The following is a 16,185-nucleotide window of genomic DNA, read 5'->3' on the forward strand; positions in this document are numbered from 1 at the left end:
GTTGAAGGCTGGGTTTCGATCTCACTTAAGAGTGAGAACTGATGGATAAAGGACGAAAGAATCAATCCTTACATTTACATTTATATTTTAAAGAATAACTTGTGATGACATGGTGGTAATACAAATGTCCATTGCTGGAATGAGCCTCTTGCCTATTTATAGCCAAGGCATAGAACACAGGTTTAACCCTTCCCAGAGCTGCATATACTGCAGCTGGCCTCTCTATCCAAATTTTCACCCCCAAAAAAGCTGTGCTGGGTTCCTAAGGGAAGAAAATCAGCATTCACCAAGGAAAGACTGAGCTTGAAACATGACAGCTCTTGGTTGTTCGGGGTTTTTTTGTGTGTGTGAAATAAGACTATTACAAGCCATGGAGTAAAACCAAAATTAAAGTTGTAAATAAAAAGGTAATTAACTGTCTCCTTTATAGGAAACTTTGGTTCATGTTTCTTATCAATTGCCACGTTCCACCAGAAATGACTTTAGAGATGCCCTAGCAGGCTGGCATGAAACATGTGGATCTGGAAATATTTTTTTATGATGAAGCACTTGGCCAATCAGCATTTTGTCCTCTCCACCAGTCACCTTGTTTCAATCCAGGGTAACAATTTGTTTGACTTGATTGCTCCTCAGAAGGCCCTACAACTTAAGTGACTTTATGAACCACTTAGATTTATTGCCCATTGCAGCTCGTTGGTTTCCAATAAACATTTGTCCTCCCTTGAGCACACAGAGATTTGGGGAATTGTTTTGGACTGGGTATTTTGAAATGAAAGGGCTACACAATATCCAGATGCAGCTGAAGATGAGAAGTGTAAATGCAGAGAATGACAGCGAGATTCTTCAGTGTGCCATGAAATTGGGAATAATTTAGATAGTAAGAGATTCTTACTTTCAAAATTATTTTTTGAATACTTAAAAAGATTAATAGCTTTTATCCAATTTAAAAAAAAAATTAATCTTTTGCAATAATTCAGGTAATTTTATTATTGTTAATTAACCCACAATAATTTTTCTATTGTGAATTAACCATACTTTTCCTTAGTCAGCACTGAAGATCATAGAATAGAATGCTAGGTGTTGGAAGAGATCTCCAGAGATCATCGAGGTACTGCTATAGATCATAGAATCGTAGAATTGTCAGGGATAGAAGGGACCTCACGGATCATCCAGTTCCAACCCTCCTGCCATGGGCAGGGACACCTCACACTAGAGCAGGTTGCTCACAGCCACATCCAGCCTGGCCTTAAAAACCTCCAGGGAGATGAGGCTTCTACCACCTCCCTGGGCAACCCATTCCAGTCTCTCACCACCCTCATGGGGAAGAACTTCTTCCTAAGATCCAATCTGAATCTACCCACTGTTAGTTTTGTTCCATTCCCCTAAGTCCTCTCACTACTTGACACCCTAAAAAGTCCCTCCCCAGCTTTCTTGTAGGCCCTCTTAAGATAGTGGAAGGCCACAATAAGGTCTCCTTGGAGCCTTCTCTTCTCTGGACTGAACAGCCCCAACTCTTTCAGTCTGTCCTCACAGGAGAGGAGCTGCAGCCCTCTGCTCATTCTCATGGCCCTTCTCTGGACACCTTCCAGCACCTCCAGATCTTTCTTGTAATAAGGGCTCCAGAACTGCACACAGTACTCCAGATGGGGTCTCACCGAAATGGAGTAGAGGAGGAGAATCATCTCCCTCGTCCTGCTGGCAATGCTTCTTGTGATGTAGCCCAGGATGCGATTGGCTTTCTGGGCTGCAAGTGCACAGTGCTGGCTCATGTTGAGCTTCTCATCCACCAGCACCCCCAAGTCCTTTTCTTCAGGGCTGCTCTCAAGCCAGTTGCTGCCCAGCCTCTATCAGTGCTTGGGATTGTGCCAACACATACTTCTGCACGTACTGCTCCTTGCTCAGAAAGTAGACAGCACACAAAGATACTCACGGAGATGGCAGCGGGCCCCATGGTACCCCGGGCGGCATGCACAGACGCCGGTCACTGGGTGACACTCTTCATTCTCAGCAGAGCACTGACACACTCGGTTACAGTTCTCACCATACGTGCCTGGTGGACAAGCTTGGGGAAGAGGAAATGTAAGCCAATAAATTAAATTTGTCTTGGTAAATATAGCACTCAAACAAAGAGCCAGGCTCAAATTTATTAAATAAAACCCCTGCCTACAGAACGACGCTCTCCTAAGGGACTTCGGATTTATTACATTTACTTGGGGGTTACTTCACTGCTTGATTTTGTTTTGTTCAGTCAATTTGTGCCCAACTGTCAAGGGCCAGATACAATTTTCCTGTCACTAGGAGGGGAAAAAAAAAAAAGAAGGAAAAGAAAAAAAAAATCATAGGGAAATGTCAGGTAAAATTGACTAAAATAACAGCGTAATTCACAAGGGGCCAGGCATGTGGATAAAGACATTCTGCCTTTTGCAGGGAGCTTAAAGTTGCAAAGCTGCTGTAGTGCCAACATCTGCATGGTTTCATTTTGCCTGTTGACAGCCACATGGCCTACAGGTTTTGGACCTTCCACATCTAATTCCGACATCTCATTTCCATTAAGTTGCCCTGCTTGTGGGTCAGGATTTACATTCTTTCAGTGGAGGATATGGGACATTGATGTCAATTCTTTTAATTTTGGGGTGGGTTTTAGTTTTTTGTTTGTTGTTTGGGGGTTTTCTTTTTTTCTTTTTTTTTTTTTTTTCTGTTGCTGTTTTTGTTTTTGCCAAAGTGGTGCTCAGGGAAAAGGTTGTACGGAACAGAGAATTACACAGCCAGGGTCACAGAATGAGCCCGCTCTCACAGACAGCTCCAGACAGCCAAGCTCAGCAGTGAAGAAAAAACAGATAATGACATTTCCATGAGCTGTAACAGCAGGAATAGACAGTCTCTCATGGGGACAAGGCCAATAGAAAGCAGATCTGCAGCATAACCCACAGCACAGCAATGGCCATGTGCCGGAGCCAGGCTCCGCTGGCATCTCCTCAGTCTATTTTCATAGAATGGTCAGGGTTGGAGGGAACCTCTGAAGATCATCTAGTCCAATTCCCCTGCCAAAGCAGGATCACCTAGGGCAGGCCACACAGGAACATGTCTAGGCACGTTTTGAAAGTCTCCACAGAACCAGACTCCACCACCTCTCTAGGAAGCCTACTCCAGGGCTTTGTCCCCCTCACAATAAAGAAGTTTCTCCTGATGCGGAAGAGAACTTCCTGTGTTCCAGTTTGTACCCACTGTCCCTCTTCCTGTCACAGGGCACTGAAAATAAACTGGTCCCTTTCTCTCAATACCCACCCTGCAGGTACTTATAAACTTTAATAAGATCCCTCTCAGCCTTCTCTTCTCCAGGTTAAAGAGCCCCAGGTCTCTCAGCCTTTCCTTATTAAACAGATGTTCCAGTCCCTTAGTTATCCTTGTAGCCCTTTTTAGGACTCTCTCCAGTAGTTCCCTGTCTCTATTGAGTTGGGAAGACCAGAACTGGACACAGTACTCCAGTATTGGCTTCTCTAGGACAGAGCAGATGGGAAGGACAACTTCCCTTGACCTGCTTCTCGATGAAGCCCAGGATACCATTGGCCTTCTTGGCAACAAGGGCACATTTTAGTTCAGTTCAGACCTCAGTTGCTCCTTGCCAGCCCAAGTGCTGCAAACCTAGAGAGCAAATCCTGCCAAGCTAGACAAACCACAGGGATGAACGATAAGCAGCCCTTGCTTGAGGTTGCTGTTTCCTCCCTCTTTGTTATACCATCAGGTTTATATATAAGAAATTAATTTCTTAATTAATTTTCAAGGTTAGTGTTTGCATTCTTATACCAAACTTACTTTTCTGGCAGCCGTAGCCAGTGAATCCTGGAGGACAGCCACAGTGACCTGTCAGGTGATGGCAGGGGACACCAGCTGGACACCGGCACCGCTGGGCACACCCTGTGCCATAGCGGCCAGGCAAGCAAGCTGCAAGAGTGCAACCAACCCTCGTTAGGGCATGGGACAGAGGACAGCACGACAGAGCTATTCCCCACCAATGGATTTGCCACACCCATCCCTTTGAGCACCTCCAGACTGACGCCCTCAAAGCAACATGGAAACTAAAGGACCCTGTCATCAGCTCCAGATCCAGGAGCAATATATACCCTGAGCAGATCCTTCCTTCATGGACACCCAGCAGACACTCACGTTTGTCACAGTGCCTCCCTCGCCATCCCTTTTCACAGTGACATGCTCCAGTTTGATGGTGGCAGGACAAGGCATGCAAGCAGTCACATTGCTCCTCACAGCGCTCGCCGAAAAATCCTGGGGGACAGACTGTGAGGAGAAGCAGAGAGAGCAAGAGTTCTTCCCACTGCACAGAAAGCATCTGTCATGGGCAAATGAGCCAATACTCTTCTTGCACATGGCCAGGGGGATGCAGAAGACTGAATGCCCAGAAAATATCATTGAAAGGGAATATACTAAAAGTATTAAAAGTACTTAGTACTGGCCCTTCATGAGTCTGCACGTGAAAGTTTGCAAAGGCTTAGTCATAGGCTGCAGCACAAATACAGAGATGCTGATGTCACTTGATTTTACACAATCGCGGAATGGTGAGGGATGGAAGCAACCTCTGCAGATCATCTGGTCCAACAGCCTCTGCTAAAAGCAGGGTCACCCAGGACAGGTCAACCAGAATGTCCAGGTGGGTTTGGAATCTCTCCAGAGAAGGAGACTCCACAACTTCTCCAGGCAACCTGTTCCAGTGCTCTATAACCTCTTAAAAATCAAGAACTTGTTCCATTTTCCAATTATAGATGGGCAAAGGGACAGTTGCTTGAAAAGTGAAAGCATGCTGTGACTACATACTGCCTTCCATCTCACAGGTCTCTGCAAAGTGATCAAAGACAAAGCAAGGCCTGAGGGAAAGGAAGGTTGGCATAGTAAGGGCTTCATAGGTCATGCTGGTGGCTGAGGCTTTGGGAATTCTCAGCACCTCAGAAAATGTCAGAAAATTGCTTGTAGGTCGTGAAAATCACAGCACTTCAGTGCCCAAGCTGAAAGCACATTTCAAGTCATCTGAGGTCTACTGCTTATGAGTTTTCTATTTCTGGGATTTAGATGGATTTAAATGTGCCAGGCAGCTACATCAAATCTGGACAACATGGACCACATGCAAGAGTGGTACAGTCTGAACCATTATAGACCAAATTGCTGAGCTCTGTAGTAATATGGTTTTGGTGTTTGATCATCCTAAAGGCACTACAAGCACAGCTTCCAGGCCAAGAGGTTTATTACATTACACAGCAAGGTTATATACTCTTTTAGAAAGCATGTGTGTCACATCTTCATTGGTTATTTTCTGCTGGCATGGGTGTAACGAAGACATACAATAGGTTAAAATAACAAAACAACATTTCAACACATTCAACCAAATTCTGCCAAGTCTTTCTCTTCAGTTACAAGATGCTTACATTCTTTTCTAAGTCAAAGATCAAACACGGCTTTAAATAAAACAAAGGCAAATCTGCCAGGTTCTACACATTGGCCACAACAACCCCATGCAATGCTACAGGTTGAGGTCAGAGTGGCTGGAGAGCAGCCAGGCAGAAAGGGATCTGGGGGTACTGGTTGACAGCAGCTGAACATGAGCCAGCAGTGTGCCCAGGGGGCCAAGAAGGCCAAGGGCATCCTGGCTTGCATCAGGAATAATGTGGCCAGCAGGAGCACGGAAGTCATTCTGCCCCTGGACTCAGCACTGGCTAGGCCACACCTTGAGTCCTGTGTCTAGTTCTGGGCCCCTCAAGTTTAGGAAAGATGTTGAGTTGCTGGAACACATCCAGAGAAGGGCAACAAAGCTGGGGAGGGGTTTGGAGCACAGCCCTGTGAGGTGAGGCTGAAGGAGCTGGGGTTGCTTAGCCTGGAGGAGACTCAGGGGTGACCTCATTGCTGTCTACAACTACCAGAAGGGAGGTTGTAGCCAGGTGGGGGTTGGTCTCTTCTCCCAGGCAATGAGCACCAGAACAAGAGGACACAGCCTCAAGCTGTGCCAGGGGAGGTTTAGGCTGGATGTTAGGAAGCAGTTCTTCACAGAAAGAGAGATTGGCCCTTGGGATGTGCTGCCCAGGGAGGTGGTGGAGTCACCATCACTGGAAGAGTTTAAAAACAGGCTGGATGAGGTTTACCATGGTTTAGTTGATTAGATGGTGTTGGGTGATAGGTTGGACTTGATGATCTCTCAGGTCTTGTCCAACCTGGTTAATTCTATTCCATTCCATTCCATTCCATTCCTTTCTATCAATTACTGATAAGGTGTGCATTCCTAGCTCAAGGGCAAAACATAGCTGTCCCAAATCTATCCAAAAACAAACCTTCTCCTACAGAGCTCCCCTCAATGACTTTCGAGACACAGCAGCACATGACAAACTCCTTAAAACTAATTTTCTTTCATATTTTCTTCCTTGTGGCCATAAGGTAGAGAAACACCTTCATTATCTTAGCAGGCAGGGAACAGAGAAGTTAAAATGATTTGGACTGGCACCTGGCAGTAGGACACTGCAGTGAGTGCACACACCAGCATTGTTTCTTACTGGTCTACAGAATACTAGAAAATTAAGATACAAAATCAAAGCAGGCTTCAGGTGGTAGAGACAAAAATGGCTGATAGTAGATGAGGGTGTTAAGACAAAGCACCTGCAGAAGAAAGTGCCCTTACCAACATCACAGCGGTCCCCAGTCCAGCCGTTGTGGCAGATGCATTTCCCTGAGTGCAGGTCACAAACTCCATGGTGACAGCTACAGTTCTGCTCACAGCCCTCTCCAAATCTCCTGTCACCACACTCTGAAATGAGATGGGGGAGACTGATGGGGAACCAGGCTGGAAGGGCTCCAGGGAGAGCATATTTCTGCCTCTGAAATACAATGAGACACCTAAATACCTTCAGTGAGGGAGACTGTGAAGCCTCCCTCGACAAAATTCTCTAGAATCACAGAATATTAGGGGTTGGAAGGGACCTCAAAAGATCATCCAGTCCAATCCCCCTGCCACAGCAGGATCACCTAGAACAGATCACACAGGAACACATCCAGACGCATCTTGAAGACCTCCAGAAAGGGTGACTCCACAACCCCCCTGAACAGCCTGTTCTTGGAGGACTTTTTATAATTACTTTTTCTCTCCTCAAATTGAGTTTGTTACCTATCTTCCCTGACCCCAAGGGACAAAGAGTAGCTTACTCTCCTATTCCATGCAGTAAGTTTTTAGGATCACAGTGTGTTCAAGTGCCAGCACCATACCTCCCCTGAGCCTTCTCACTTGTGACTGACCAACCCATAATTTTCAGTTTCACCACAGCTGGTGCTCTCCATCCCTCTGCCCCTCAAAATCACAGAAACATTCAGGTTGGAAAAGATCCTCAGGATCACTAAGTCAAACCAATAACCCTACTCTACAAGGTTCACCCCTAAACCATATCCCCAAGCACCACATCCAAACGACCTTTAAACACATCCAGGGCTGGCGACTCAACCACCTCCCTGGGAGCCCATTCCAATGCTCTCTCTTTTTTTCTGGTCTGTCTAAAATCAGACCCCACCAGACTGAATGTCCTTGCAGAAAGACTGAAACAAGGCACTGGAGGATGCAATGGGACTCACCCAGCTCACACGCTATCCCCATCCGGCCCTGGGGACAGCGGCACTCTCCCGTCACACTGTGACACGTTGCTTGGCCATGGCAGACACAGAGCTGCTGACAGTTTGCACCATACCATCCATGTGGACAGGCTGTGAAGAAGAAGCAGGACAAGAGTCTTCCATTAAGATGTGCAGGAGAAGGGTGCAAGTTAAACATAACCTTTCCCACCTTGCACCCCTTCTTGGCCAAACAGTGATGGTGGAGATGCTGTGGAAGGTACAAATGAGTAATGATGGGACCATGACTGATAAGGAATGACACAGGCCCACCTAAAACTGGTTTGGCTACAAAGCAGGTGATGAGCACAATTGGCTATGACTCATCAAATGGCCTTGAGATTTTTTTTGTTTGCACCTACAAAAACTACCTTTTGATTCCCACCAAGCTTCTCAAGGAGTGAAGTTATTCATTTCCCTGTTTTCAGAACATTTGTACAGTCCTCTTAAAATCCCAGCTCCCTTTCTAATTGATCCTGCTACCTACAGCTGGCTGATGATATTTCACAGTTTACCTTATTTCAATTAAGAGAGTTTATGAATTCCCATCACAACCAACACCTATGGATAAAACCTAATATTTTTCTTTTTGGCATATGTGCCAGAGCAGCACCTTTTGAGATCTTAACCAGAGCAAGTTTTTACTCTGTAAAAAGAGAGTCACCAGAGGTTGGCCACCCAGCCCCACACACTTCTTTGACCTCACAGTATCACCAAAGTTGGGAGAGACCTCAAAGATCATCGAGTCCAACCTGTCACCACAGACCTCATGACTAGACCATGGCACCAAGTGCCACGTCCAATCCCCTCTTGAACACCTCCAGGGATGGTGACTCCACCACCTCCCTGAGCAGCCCATTCCAATGATGAATGACTCTGTGAGGAACTTTCTCCCTTGCTTTCAAAAAGAAATCTCTAAAATGTGCCATGACAGAACAAGGGTTTGTTTGACAATGTCTTTGTATCTGACAACAACTCTTTCTCTAGCTTTTGCTTTGGCTTTGTATTAGAGGCCTCCATGCAAAACAAAGTTTTTGGTTGTGTTGTAAATTCCATCAAGAACTGTTTGGTGCCTTCCTGATTTTTTTATTTCCTTCGTGGGAAGAGCTTTTCACATCAAGCCTTAAAGGGCAAGTCACTTCCCTTACCCCTGCCAGCTTTCATCTCCTTTCCCTGACCATCCTGATGCCAAAGAGGAGCCATTGTTTGTGTGATGCTACTGACTCCACACTCCAGCTCACCCAGGGACATCCACACCGGTATCCCCAGTTCTGTGGCACTGGAGCCAGGTACCTTGTGAGAAAGGTGCAGGAAAAAAAGCCTTCTGCAAGAGGGGTGGAGAAACATTTTCTAGCAGCTTGGATGCAGGGGATTAAGATGTGCAATGTAAGCCTCAGTGCAGCCTTTCTTTGCCAGCCTCTTCTCTTCAGGCTCATTGAGCTGGGCTTGTGTTTGAGTCATGTGCATTGGTCTGATTGCCAAGGTTGGAAGTCCTAAAGCCTTTAACATGTTCTGGATTTAGCCTCTGTCTGGAACAGGGTTTGATAATGACAGAGATAGTTGAGTGCATGGGATGGTAAAGGAGGTCATAGAAACAAGACAGTTTCAGTGTCATAGTGGGGTTTCTATGGACTGTTTTTCCCTTAATTAGCCTTCAAAATCAGCTTTTTCCCAGTTTATGACTCTGTTTCAGCCCCTTCTTCCTCATGCATGCTGAACTCCTCCACTCAGTGGCATCACAGATGCATTTAACAAACCAAATCATGTCATTGTGTGGATTCAAGCCCAAGGGCAACACAGAGCACTGAGCTGATAATTAAAATGCCAACAAAAGTTCCCTGAACTGAAGTTTCATTTTTCCCTCCTACAGTCCTCTGCCAGGGGTTGGAATTTCTGACTGTACCTTCCTGGTACCCTGGACTACAAAGGCACATCCCACTTACATGACGACAGTGAGCTCTGCTGTGACAGTGACAAAGAGGACTGCAGCCTGGCCCATAGCTGTCCCCTTGGCAGGCTGCAACGAGACAAGTCCATAACATTTCCATCAGGAGGCATCACAGGAGGCACTGCACAAGAGTAAACCTGAGACATGACCCAGTACTAGGGAAATCAGTTTGAAACTGGCTTCTGATGACACGCTATTCACATCATAAAGGTGCCTAAGCCCATATATTAACCATGCCTGACACTTAAAAATATGTATCAGAGCATGTTCCAGAGAGGTTTTTATCGAAGGGCAGGATTGCTCAGGTGATGGATCAGCTGTCATCCCCTGCCCTGTGGAATGTCTTTGTGCTAAACTAATGGTCCAGCAGAACCACCGGCTTGACAGCTCAGGTATTTATTTGCATCCTGCTAAGAGAACTGACAACTTCATTGTTTTCAGCCTTCATTTTTCACAGCTGGATGCCTCTGCTCACCCAGAATCTCATTCTTTGGTCAGAGAGGGGTGATAATTCCAAGGCATTGGGTTAAGCAGCTGGTTCCCAGGTGGAAACTGAATGCAGCCATCTCCAAATCTACTCTTGCTGCAGCTCCTTCTTCACTGCCGCTGTCTATGAAAAATGGCAGTAATAAGGTTCCTGTGGTCTCCACTGCACCTCAGATTTGGAGTGTTTCAAATGTGGTAAACAGAGAGCACTGCTGCCCTATTTTCTTCAGATCCCACCCAAAAAATAGAGAATAAAGTAATGAAGGTGGATAGCTTCCTTGCATGTTTTTTGTGCCTGCCTTACAGAGGTTCTCCTTCACTTGTACAAAGCTGTCAGAGCTTCTCATCCCTGCAGCACTGCTACATGATTTGGAGAGGGGGAAAAAAAAAAGCCTTGACCCCTAATACAGGTCTCTTAGTCTTTCTTCATAGAAGAGATGTTCAAGTCCCTCAGTCATCCTTGTAGCTCTTTGTTGGACCCTATCCAGTAGGTCCTTGTCTCTCTTGAACTTTCACCACTGAAGGTGGTGAAACATTGGCACAGCTTGTACAGAGAGGTTGTAGATGCCTCACATAGGTAAGGTTGGATGGGGCTTTGAGCAACCTGATCTGGTTAAAGATGTCCCTGCCCACTGCAGAGGTTGGATTAGATGACCTTTAAAGGTCCCTTCCAACACAAACCATTCTAAAATTCTATGAAATCTCCCAGGATCAGACCCTAATGACTTTTGACCAAAACTTCTATGTCTGTCAATGTTCAGAACAAGATCCAGTGCTGTGGAAGGAGACGTCCCTGGGAAGTGAAGGGAAGCGTTAAACCATCTTGACCTCAGCAGTGAACTCAGTTGAAAGTATCTTGGATCTTTTCTTCCCATCTGAGGAGCTCCCTCTTCGCAGTGTGGTTCTCACAGACACCATCTCTCCTAGGGCTGCTTTTCAACAGTATTCATTTTTATCATCGCTTGGACCCCAATCCATATGGAAACCACAAGAAAGTGCAGGAGCTCAGTCCCATCACAGTTAAGTTTATTCTGCAAGTGAGGCTTGGTTGCCAAGTTAAAAGTTCAACCCATTCTACAGAGCTCTGGCATGGTTTTGGGAGCAAAACTAAAAATTTCCACAATACAGACCAGAACTGTAGCCTAACCAAGCCAAAGGAAAAACCAACTCATAACCAGGTCCCCTGACTGGTTACTAGTGGTTGGTGAGAGGTTTCTGGAGTATGTGTGTGAAGCTCTTGCTGTGCTTATCAGGAAGACAAGTTATCCAGTGGCATTTCTGGTAAGAAAGCAGAAATCTCTGAGGAAGAAAATTTTAATTCTTGGCTGAATTATTGGTAGGTACCAACTTTATTTTTTCAAGCCTCTTGATGATAGGACAATCCTGCTTGTCAGAGCTCTTCTCTGAAGATTAAGATAACAACTGATATACTGAAGCTATTTTATGAAGTTCCACAATGGAAAGTACAAATATCCCTGGGCCTTTTCTCCTTTCTTCAAGAGAAGTGCAAATGGAAGACAGAAGAGAGAGGCTTAAATTATCACACTTCTTTCTGCTTCAAAATTTTCCCCTTGGTGCTTGTTGTCTGCAAAAGGAGGATTTAGTCGTTTGCAGCCTTGAAAATCCCTTTCTGCACGCAGAGTAAGGAACACTTAAAACTGGAGATTTTCTTCCAGACTGGAAGTCAACAGCCATCAAAAGTGTCAAGGAGCACAGGGAAAAGATGGGCACTAAGACTCCATAGGGTGCCCAGAAGCTTTGATTTCGTGCAGCTCCTGTGGATTGTTCTCCCCAAAATGAAGCTTTGGCTTCAAAAGAACAGGGAATTTGCAAAGTCAAGTGCTCACACACCATGAAATGTCAAACCTCTGCTTATCAGTGCCCCGAGCAAGGATTTTGGAAGAGTCAATCTTTCCGTGCTTGTTTATTTTGCAAACCAGTGTGATCTCTCTTTTACCACAAAGAACCGTTTCTATGAGGATCCTGCTGAGCCCAAACAGCTCCAGAAAGAGGCATCTTTAGTCCTAATAGAATCAAGGCAAAATGCATATATGTAATTTTTTTCAGCTTCTACAGACCATGTGAGACATGATTTTATGGGGGGTGTCCAGAGAAGGGCAACAAAGCTGGGAAGGGATCTGGAGCACAGCCCTGTGAGGAGAGGCTGAGGGAGCTGGGGTTGTTTAGCCTGGAGAAGAGGAGGCTCACGAGAGACCTTATTGGCATCTACAGCTACCTGAAGGGAGGTTGTAGCCAGGTGGGGTTTGGTCTCTTCTCCTAGGGAACCTGTGGCAGAAGAAGAGGACACAATCTCAAGCTGTGCTAGGGGAGGTTTAGGCTGGATGTAAGGAAGAAGTTCTTCACAAAAAGAGAGATTGGCCATTGGAATGTGCTGCCCAGGGAGGTGGTGGAGTCACCATCACTGGAGGTGTTTAAAAAGAGACTGGATGAGGCACTTGGTGCCATGGTTTAGTTGACTAGATGGTGTTGGGTGACAGGTTGGACTTGAGGATCTCGAAGGTCTTCTCCAACCTGCTTAATTCTGTATTCTGTATTTTAGAGGGTATGGGGGTTGGTTTGTTGTTATTTTTTTGTTGTTTGGTTTTTGTTTTGTCTGTTTGCTTTTGGTTTCGGGGTTTTTTGGGACCACAAAATCTGAATGAGTTTGCATAGAGAAAGGAAGGTTACACATCTGGCATGAAGAGATACTAAATATCAGTCCTTGCTTCTGCATCAGAGGTATCACAATACTAAATGAAAGTCCATTTAAGAAAAATAAAATACAATAAAAATGGCAACATACTGCTCCTAAACCCCTTCCTTGGACACTAAAATCTTCTGGGCAGCCACTCAAAAGGAAAAAAACAAAACACAAGCTTAAGTTGAGGCAGATCTTGCTTGGCAAATTTCATCCCAGATTAATAGAACTCGTGTACAAGCAGTTGAGAAACATGGTTTTGTAATGGAGAGTGTTAGGCAGCCTCAATAAAAAGCATTACTGTCTGTATTGCCCATAATTAGATCTCAGTGTACAAAATGCACTGCATGGTCAGCTTAAGATCAATTCAAATCCCATGATGTCAAAATTAGTCCTCAATATCCTCCAGCACATTGCCTGCAATCTGATTACTTGAGCTCAAGTGCTGTCCTTCCAGCTGCTAGGGCTGGCCAGTCCCAGGAACCAGCACAGGGAACACTAAAAGCCTGACAAGGATGAGGAGTGGTGAGCTGGTGTCTCCAAGACATGGTTGTCTATCTGTGAGCAGCTTTGGAGCAGCGTGGCTGAGGTTCAGTCTTAAAACCAAACTGAAGGCTCCTTGTTTAGCCAAGAGAAAATGAGGTTATCCTTTGCTCTGTTAATTGATTTTGTTCTTCTGTTTACAGGGAAAGGAGACCTCATAGGCTTTGGCATCTTCTCCAGCATGAGGAATAAATCAACCTGGCACAATGCTCTAATGCCTGCAGTCTAAGAATAAACAGGGTTTTTCTTATGTGAGTAGAGGGGGCACAGAACTCCATTGACAAAGAGTTGCATTTCTTAATTGAATTTAATGACATGTAGGAACTAAGCTTCCCATCCCTAATGGAGTCCAGGGAGTAGGGAAAGGCCAAGGTGACACAGTGCTAACACTGCCGCTTAGCTGAGGGTAGTCTGAGTTGGTTGTGGCCAAGAAGCAAACATTATGGCTGTTCAGTGACACCTTTTCTGCTCTGTGGCATGGCTATATGGTTCTTCCTCAGCATTTGTTCCATGGCAATCTTACTGGCCTACAACCACAGGAACTGTTGCCACCAATGTCTTCAAGTGGAGGCAGACAGAGAGCCAAGATTTCCTATGGAAGGGACAGGAGGTAGAAAAGGGACTGAAATTATGGGATGTTTGCAGAAATATCTAAAAAAGTGGAAAGGTTCACCAGCATTGACTATTCTGTAAATCAAGAGAGCAGGGGATTTTGCAGGAGAAATCCTTTCAGAAAATAGGCTACACTGCTTTGGCGGGGATTGGGGGGTGGCTAATGAGGAAAGAATATTATGAAGAGCAAGAGCAGTCCTCAAACAGGACTGATGACAGCCTGGTATATGGCTGGTCAAAGGAGCTGCTTCAATACATGTAGCCTTTCTCTCCATTTTATACTTTAAACCAATTTTTTTATGTTGCAGGAATCTGCAATCTAGGGATTAAAGAAGTCTTATGGAAGTGTTCACCAACAATGAAAGTTGGCTCTTTGCACAGCTTCTCTGAGCCCCAGCTCTACACAACAGTCCTACAGTAGAAATATCAAAAGGAAGTGTAGACATCATCATGAAGTGAAATTACAAAGCTGAGAGGCTAAAACCTGAAAATCTTCTAAAAAAACCTCTCACCTGTCTGCCAAATTTTGAAAGCAGGCTCAATGATTTCAATAGCTGAATAAAATTATTTCATTTCCCATGAAATTCAATAAATGGTTACTCAGAAGAGCCAATTTTATATATACATACCCACAAACACACACACAAACCCCCAACCCAACCCTTACTCAGCTTCAAGATTGTGGGATCACAGAATCACACAGAATGCCAGGACTTGGAAGCAGGTCGAGGGAGGTGATTCTCCCTCTCTACACCGTTCTAGTGAGACCCCACCTGGAGTACTGCATCCAGCTCTGGAGCCCCTATTACATGAAGGATCTGGACATGCTGGAAGGTGTCCAGGGAAGGGACACAAGGATGAACAGAGGGCTGGAGCTCCTCTCCTATGAAGACAGACTGAGGGAGTTGGGGCTGTTCAGTCTGGAGAAGAGAAGGCTCTGAGAAGACTTAATTGTGTCTTTCCAGTACCTTAAGGGGGCCTAGAAGGAAGCTGGGGAGGGACTTTTTAGGGTGTCAGGTAATGATAGGACTAGGGGGAATGGAACAAATATAGAAATGGATAGATTTAGAGTGGGTTTTAAGAAGCTCTTCCCCATGAGGGTGGTGAGACAGTGGCACAGATTGCCCAGGGAGGTGGTAGAAGCCTCATCCCTGGAGGTTTTTGCAGCCAGGCTGGATGTGGCTGTGAGCAGCCTGCTCTAGTGTGAGGTGTCCCTGCCCATGGCAGGGGGATTGGAACCAATCCTTGAGTTCCCAACCCTCACAATTCTATGATCCTAAGGGACCTCCAGAGATCATCTATTCCAACCCTCCTGCCAGAGCAGGTTCACCTAGAACAGTTTGCACAGGATAATCCATATTTCTGAAAAATGTAGGAAACTGCCTTATTTATTTTCTTTTCTCTCTCCTTTTTATTTTTAAACAAATAACTACTCTAAAAAATTAGTTTCAGAACTATTTTGTCATGCCCAATTAACAAAACAGTCCCAAGCCTTGATTATTCCTCTTTGCACATTTGTAATCTGTCACTTCCTAAATTGATGATGAGATGAGATGCACCAGAAACCGAGATACAACACTTCATCTCTTCGTGTTGCACGAAAGTAAAAAGCAGAGCTTTGTCATATGGCAAGAGGCAGACAGCTCTGCTATTTAAAACCTGATGCTTGTAATGTTTGACAGTGCCAATGGCAGTTAAAAAAATAAAAACTAAAAGAAGCTGATTATTTAGGCAGCTGCCCAAAAATTGTTCCCTTTTTCAATATCCTTGGAAAGGAATGTGACCTATCTAAAATTGTACCCTAATAGGTCAGAATACAGAATTAAGCAGGTTGGAAAAGACCTCTGAGATCATCGAGTCCAACCTATCACCCAACACCATCTAGTCAACTAAACCATGATAAACCTCATCCAGCCTGTTTTTAAACTCTTCCAGTGATGGTGACTCCACCACCTCCTTGGGCAGCACATTCCAAGGGCCAATCTCTCTTTCTGTGAAGAATTTCTTCCTAACATCCAGCCTAAACCTCCCCTGGCACAGTTTGAGACTGTGTCCTCTTGTTCTGGTGCTGATTGCCTGGGAGAAGAGACCAACCCCTACCTGGCTACAACCTCCCCTCAGGTAGTTGCAGATGGAAAGAAGGTCTCCCCTGAGCCTCCTCTTCTCCAGGCTAAATAACCCCAGCTCCCTCAGCCTCTCCTCACAGGGCTGTGCTCCAAACCCCTCCCCAGCTTTGTTGCCTTTCTCT

General features: G+C 45.3%; 1 protein-coding gene across 1 annotated transcript in view; it reads right to left on the reverse strand.

Annotated features, from left to right (window-relative positions):
- The window catches only part of LOC104301951 (multiple epidermal growth factor-like domains protein 6), a 232,026-nt gene that overhangs the window by 15,574 nt on the left and 200,267 nt on the right, over positions 1-16,185 (reverse strand). Inside the window, exons 24-28 of the mRNA XM_054166960.1 lie at positions 7,615-7,743; positions 6,674-6,799; positions 4,165-4,293; positions 3,814-3,942; positions 1,931-2,062 (exon numbers count right to left, since the gene is read on the reverse strand). Coding sequence (XP_054022935.1) covers positions 1,931-2,062; positions 3,814-3,942; positions 4,165-4,293; positions 6,674-6,799; positions 7,615-7,743 — 645 coding nt within the window. The remainder of the gene's footprint in view (positions 1-1,930; positions 2,063-3,813; positions 3,943-4,164; positions 4,294-6,673; positions 6,800-7,614; positions 7,744-16,185) is intronic.

The sequence above is a fragment of the Dryobates pubescens genome, chromosome 13, assembly GCF_014839835.1.
Source record: "Dryobates pubescens isolate bDryPub1 chromosome 13, bDryPub1.pri, whole genome shotgun sequence".
Classification (NCBI taxonomy): domain Eukaryota; kingdom Metazoa; phylum Chordata; class Aves; order Piciformes; family Picidae; genus Dryobates; species Dryobates pubescens.